Source organism: Notothenia coriiceps, unplaced genomic scaffold, assembly GCF_000735185.1.
Source record: "Notothenia coriiceps isolate Sejong01 unplaced genomic scaffold, NC01 NC01_scaffold00003040, whole genome shotgun sequence".
Classification (NCBI taxonomy): domain Eukaryota; kingdom Metazoa; phylum Chordata; class Actinopteri; order Perciformes; family Nototheniidae; genus Notothenia; species Notothenia coriiceps.
Genome location: NW_011335741.1, coordinates 1 through 7,414, shown reverse-complemented (window position 1 = coordinate 7,414; position 7,414 = coordinate 1). Strand labels below are relative to the sequence as shown.

General features: G+C 39.7%; 1 protein-coding gene across 1 annotated transcript; it reads right to left on the bottom strand.

Annotated features, from left to right (window-relative positions):
* Positions 1–1,481: 1,481 nt before the first annotated feature.
* LOC104941042 (caytaxin-like) lies at positions 1,482–7,371 on the bottom strand (the record flags this gene model as incomplete). Its single annotated transcript, XM_010766078.1, has 8 exons — positions 1,482–1,530; positions 1,653–1,721; positions 1,852–1,887; positions 2,517–2,615; positions 4,096–4,182; positions 5,129–5,260; positions 5,917–6,019; positions 7,334–7,371. Coding segments are annotated over 8 exons (598 nt in total), but the record flags the coding sequence as incomplete, so codon positions are not given.
* Positions 7,372–7,414: the final 43 nt, after the last annotated feature.

The window sequence follows — 7,414 nt, the reverse complement described above, 5'->3', positions numbered from 1 at the left end:
CTCAGTTAGCTGTTAGCTCAGTCAGCTGTAGGTACAGTTAGCTGTTATTTCAGTTAGCTGTTATATCATTTAGCTGTTAGCTCAGTCAGCTGTAGGTACAGGTAGATGTTAGCTCAATTAGCTACTATATCAGTTAGCTGTTAGCTCAGTTAGCTACTATATCAGTTAGCTGTTAGCTCAGTCAGCTGTAGGTACAGGTAGCTGTTAGCTCAGTTAGCTGTTAACTCAGTCAGCTGTAGATACAGGTAGCTGTGAGATCAGTTTTCTGTTAGCTCAGTTTGATGTTAGCTTAGTTAACTATTATCTTAGTTAACTGTTAGGCCACTAATCTGTTAGTGCAGTTATATGTTAGCACAGTTAGCTGTTAGCAAAGTTAGCTGTTAGCACAGTTAGCTGTTAACTCAGTTAGCTGCGGACAGCACTGTAGCTTAGGACCACTGAGAGCAGAACGTTTTTAGGCCGCACAGAGCGGGGTTAGCAATATTAGTTGCCTAGTTATGTCTTGATAATTTGTTCAAATTGATTGATGTTAGGCTGTGTTTGCAGAATTGCCGACTGTCTAGTTTTTTTTATTGATAAGTAACATCATTATATTAAATGGACGTGTAACAACTGTATGCACTCTGAAGCTGCAGGGGCTTTCAATTGGAGTTACAACGTCAGTTTCCACAATTAGAGTTACAATCCCCAAGTTACAACATTGCCAAAATCAAGGTCCTGGTTTTTCAGAGCCTCACGATGATATAAGTATAAGTTAGCAGGTCCAAACACAGCAGGATAATGACTATGAACCCAACAATGACAGTTTCCACGTCGACTTCCTTCTTACATTTTCATGTTGCACAGAGGGTAGATGTTGGCATAACAAGGAAGCATATGAAGACTTGTTGGACCCTCTGCTTCATACGGGAATAAATTGAAGTGTTCATGCTCCATACGTCCGTCACACACTCTATAAAGAAACAGAGATATATGTAAATTATAAAAGCATTATGTTAATAAAAGGTGTTCAAATATGGACTCAAATCTTTCAATTTCAATTTGTTTTGTGCACAGATTTCAGGGGAAAATGCACTCAAAATGTTGACTTTTACATTTTGTAAAACTTGTCTATTGATAGTGAACCAATTACTTTAATTATTAAATGAATATAGTCTGTGAGTAATGTAAGGTTATGTTGTGCTAAAAACAATGTGACCTCGCTCTCCTCTACTGAATATTTCAAGGTTTAACGATCTTATTTTTCATCATTGTACAACACTGAGAAATAAGAAAAAAAAAAAGAATGCAGAAAAAGTAATCTTGAAATATTGTAATATTGGACACCACTCTTAATCAAATCTTTGTACTTAAACGGTATGCGCGGACTGGACATGCATTTACGATTCACTATTTAAACAATTGTGTAAACATGTAATGTGGTTAATCGATTTCATAGCAAAGAAAAATAAATAAAACAGTGTTTTTTATTACCTTTTTCCTGCAAAGTTCTGTCCTCATAATCCTTGATTTACAACCATGGACTTTGGCCTGCAAAATAGAAAAAATAAGAGAGAACTTTAAGAAATGTTGAGATGTGACAACTTATTAAAAATAAAATAACAAATGACCCAAACTAGTAAAATGTCCACTGAGAAAAATATGATTTGTACCTCTCAGACTTTTTAATTGGCTCCTGTGGGACTGACTGCTGCTCCTGTTGTCTGTGCTCCTGCTCCATCCTACACACACACACACACACACACACACACACACACACACACACAGTAGTAATTTGGGTCGATTTCAAGTGCAGTTATGTTATGTGCAATAAAAATGTATGAAGGAGTAATTTTATAAAATATATTTTACCTTTCCCTCCGTGCTTTAATCCTCTCCTCGTCAAATCTGAAAATGAGTAACAGTGTTATATCCTCCAGTAAATCAAATACTCTTATTTCACTTTTATTAAAGAACAAGTCAATAAAAGCTAAACGTAGTCTATATTTTATATGTAGATAATATTCAAATTAGAGTTACTTTTACTTAACTTTTCATTTTATACTACATTATATTTCTATTCCACTACATCTAATAAAGGGGAAAGCTATACACCTAATTAGATGCTTTAGAATTTAAATGTTACTGATAGACTGAAGGCTTAAGGGTTTTTCTGGGTAGACATTTTTAAATTAAGAGCATCCTTAAACATTTTGAGCAATCAAATACAACATATATATATCAATAAAGAGGCAATATAAATATAAAAATATAAAGCAAAACACTGACGGAGATGATTTTACTGCACAACAAATCATTTTAATTGGAGTATATTTAGCTAATAATGAATATATACTTTTCTCAGGCAAGTATTAGTAATTCAAATGTTTCTGCTTCTAATTAAGTAGTACTTAGGTATACAGTCAAGTACTTTTTCCTCCTCTGCCTCCAGATCTACATGTGAGTGTTGTTATAGTAAAGACAGCAGGAGAATCTGCAGCGGCTCGTCCCCCCCCCCAGTGTTCAGAGATACTCACTGCACCACACACTCAGGAACATGGACGTGCTCCATGGGGACGAGCTCTGCCAGTTCATCCAGACTGTGCACGTACTGGATCTTATTCATGAACTTCACACTGCACAGGAAAACACAAACACACACTGTTATGGTCACTGCGTTACTAATGTTATAGTTACATCATTATAATGGTGAATTTAAAGCAGATCTGTTCGTTGTGATCAGTAGTACCAAACACTGATGTCTCTTTTCACGGTATTTGAGTTGATAAATATTAATGAATCGAACCTTTGGAGTTGTAAATTACTAGTGATCATGTTTAAGTTTACATAGCAATGAATAAAACATATTCATTTGTGTGCTTTGATTTAGCATCCCACTTGTAGTTAGGCTTTAGGCTGTGTCACTCGATGAGCTTGCCTTATTTGTTTGCTCTTTTTTGTCATGCACAATACTGGAAATGGATATCAATGTGTTGTTTAAAGTCTCTGGGTAATATATTATAATACATCTTCTTTGAGACCTCCATGTTGTTTCTGCTTTACGACTTAAAGCTCCCAACCCTGGAAATGGGACCACACAAGGAGCATGTGGTTTTTTAAGCTTTTGCAGTAAAGTGTGTGGGTGGCAAGTGGGTAAAGTCGGGGATTCATGAACACTTGGATGTTCAGTACCCAATCCTTACCTGATACCAACAATGTGTTTGTTTGTTTATTTTTGCACATCACTACTGCGAAAAATCCTTTTAACCTGTGCAAAAGAATGGATGGATTCCCCACTTTGAAACATGGTTGATCGGCTTGTGTGTGTGTGTGTGTGTGTGTGTGTGTGTGNNCCGTCCAATGGGAGCGCAGATAAACACGCCGTCCAATGGGAGAGCAGATAAACACGCCGTCCAATGGGAGCGCAGATAAACACGACTCAGGTCCAGCTGATTTATTCAAATACAGAAAAACGTTTTTATTTAATTGTCTTTTATATTGCACAAAAATAATGAGCAGAAACAAAAATGTGCCATTAATATAAAAAAATAAGCGGGATCCAGTTCTCCCTCTAACACTAACTATCTTACAAACATTTACATCTGACCCCCCCCCACAAATAATAACGACATTCAGAGGGGGGGGAGTGCCTGGAGAACGTCTGGATCCCTTTCACTGTACAAAAATACTTCATTTAATAAAAATAGACGAGGTATGTTCGGTTTCACAGATCTGGGTTCAAACTCATTCTATCGTGTGTGTGTGTGTGTGTGTGTGTGTGTGTGTGTGTGTGTGTGTGTGTGTGTGTGTGTGTGTGTGTGTGTGTGTGTGTGTGTGTGTGTGTGTGTGTGTGTGTGTGTGTGTGTGTGTGTGTGTGTGTGTGTGTGTGTGTGTGTGTGTGTGTGTGTGTGTGTGTGTGTGTGTGTGTGTGTGTGTGTGTGTGTGTGTGTGTGTGTGTGTAGTGTAGTGTGTGTGTAGTGTAGTGTGTGTGTAGTGTGTGTGTGTGTGTGTGTGTGTGTGTGTGTGTGTGTGTGTGTGTGTGTGTGTGTGTGTGTGTGTGTGTGTGTGTGTGTGTGTGTGTGTGTGTGTGTGTGTGTGTGTGTGTGTGTGTGTTACCTGATAAATGGTCTGGATATAGCCAGCACGGTGCGTATGAACCAGGTGGGATGAGCGATGACCAAGGACTTCAGGTTCTTCCTCAATCTGCCAACACAACACAAATAATCAGTCCATTCAGTTAGCAGTGTTTAGTTAGTGTTTACAAAATACATGTAGTACTTCAACCACAAAATGATAATTCCTACATCAATTACTCACCCCGTTTACCCTGAATTCTTGCAGAAAAACGTTTTATTTCTCACATGCCTCTATGGTGAACAAAGCATCAAGACACTGAGAAAATTCTTGATGAATTTAAGTTAGAATTGAAGTTAATAACAACAGCAAGTCTACATCAAAATATATGTTTAAAAACACTTACACAGTCTCATTTATCCACTCATATGTCAGTAGTTCACAAACAAGTGCTTTTCACTACAACCTTAATATTCATCACGTACTTGAATGCTTGAACTTGAAAGTGTGAGACTGTTTTTTGAATAGTATGTTTTTTAGTGAGAATTATATGATTGTGAAGTAGTGAGACTTGGATTAAAGTGCACAAGCTGTGTGAGAGTTTGTACACAATTCTTTTTAAACATAGATTTGCTATTCTACGCTCAAACCCCCATTTATCTCAATCAGAAACCATTTTCTCGAATCAACGGAATCTTCGTTCATCGTGAAGGCATGCCAAAAACACTGCCTTTCTGCAGGATATAAAGGTAACACAGGGTGTGTCATCGATATATAAATGATCATTTGTGTGGGTGAGGCACTCCTTTAACAAGAGGCTTTCTCTGAGCAGAGTCCAGTTTTAAATATAACCTCTGAATCATCCTCTGACTGACAGAAAGGGACAACTTCCATTAACCCCCCCCTCTCTATCTGTCAGCATCAATGTCATGCTTTCTGTAAACTGACTGTGATAATGCTCAGCAGATAAATATAGCATAGTGGACCCAACTCTGATTCTAGTCAACTTTTAATTATCCAATTATCCACCGTATAATCTCATATATGTGGGAGTACTTTCTCCATAGTCTCCCACCTTCTGTCAATCATCTGGTAGCATCTCTTCAGCCAGCCGATGCCGGGCATCTTGTTTCGAGGCGTCGCTCCGTTCATGTAGATGATCAGATAATCTTCAGCCACCAGCATCTCCAGACTGCTCACCACGTACCTGCAGGAGGAGGACAGCTGTCAGGGGGTTTCTGTGCAAACAGGAAAACACTGCATTAACCCCAAAAACAGTCATATGAAAGTGTACGGCATCATGGAGGGATTGTGAGGCAAAAGAAGCCTCAAAAACACAAACAAAACAGCAATATTTGACACACACACCTCCTTATAATATTTGTATACTGTGCTTTATTCTTATTTATCCCACATTTAATCATTTTTTTTGAATTACATTAGTGCCATACTCTTTCTTATGCTTGCATTTTTATTACACACAGCTTATGTGTATAGTTATATATTTAATATTTAATATTTTCATGCCTATGTTGTAGTTTAATTCCGATTTGGTCTTGATTACCCTTTAAATATTTCAGTTTTACGTAAAATAATAATTGTATTCATACATTTCCGACCATCTTTTATCCATAACCACCAACAAGACAATTGTCTTACATCTAATTTTCCTTTTCATTTTATATAAATAATGATTTTATTGCAACCAGTGCTTTTATTTTTTATTTGCTGACCCTTTGTTAACTTTAAAATGAAACTAACCGTGGATCCTATTTTTGATTTCTTGAGATGCCTGCTTGTACTTTAAATAAACCCTGTATGATTATTATTAAAACGTGTATTTTAATATTAGATTTGACTCACAGGAAGAGGTTCTCCATGATGTAGTGATAGTCGGAGCAGCTGCTGTCCGGCAGGTAACAGGCGGAGAAAACGATGATGGCGTTCAGACCCTCCCCATAATAACCTGAGGAGAGAGGAAACATGGGATAATGCTTCTCTGGACATGGCTTGATATAAAATCAGATGAAATAGATAGGATTCAATTATATTCAATAAGAACAGATAAGATAATATCTTTATTTATCTCATATTGGGAACATTTAAGGTAGCACAAGACATACAAAAGCACAAAAAAAGTGATGAAAATATGCAATATTTTTATTTGACTAAGATTTTAACTAATGTATCGTGCCTTTCTGCTGCTGTGACGAAAAATGTGGGACTAATTAATTATATCCAGTCTGATCTTAAGAGTGTAAAAAATATATTTGCCCCTGAATTGAAGCGGAGTAGAAGTATATAGGAGCTTAAGTAAGTAAAGTAAGCAAGTAAAATAACTTTAATTATTTACAAAAGTCAAGCCTCCATGAGAGATGACCCTGAGGTAGGGGTCTGACATGGAGGTGACCCTGAGGTAGGGGTTGACTGACCTCCATGAGAGATGACCCTGAGGTAGGGGCTGACTGACCTCCATGAGAGATGACCCTGAGGTAGGGGCTGACTGACCTCCATGAGAGATGACCCTGAGGTAGGGGCTGACTGACCTCCATGAGAGATGACCCTCAGGTAGGGGCTGACTGACCTCCATGAGAGATGACCCTGAGGTAGGGGCTGACTGACCTCCATGAGAGATGACCCTGATGTAGGGTCTGACATGGAGGTGACCCTGAGGTAGGGGTTGACTGACCTCCATGAGAGATGACCCTGAGGTAGGGGCTGACTGACCTCCATGAGAGATGACCCTGAGGTAGGGGCTGACTGACCTCCACGAGAGATGACCCTGAGATAGGGGCTGACTGACCTCCATGAGAGATGACCCTGAGGTAGGGGCTGACTGACCTCCATGAGAGATGACCCTGAGGTAGGGTCTGACATGGAGGTGACCCTGAGGTAGGGGCTGACTGACCTCCATGAGAGATGACCCTGAGGTAGGGGCTGACATGGAGGTGACCCTGAGGTAGGGGCTGACTGACCTCCATGAGAGATGACCCTGATGTAGGGTCTGACATGGAGGTGACCCTGAGGTAGGAGCTGACATGGAGGTGACCCTGAGATAGGGTCTGACTGACCTCCATGAGAGATGACCCTGAGATAGGGGCTGACATGGAGGTGACCCTGAGGTAGGGGCTGACTGACCTCCATGAGAGATGACCCTGAGGTAGGGGCTGACTGACCTCCATGAGAGGTGACCCTGAGGTAGGGGCTGACTGACCTCCATGAGAGATGACCCTGAGGTAGGGCTGACATGGAGGTGACCCTGAGGTAGGGGTTGACTGACCTCCATGAGAGATGACCCTGAGGTAGGGGCTGACTGACCTCCATAAGAGGTGACCCTGAGGTAGGGGCTGACATGGAGGTG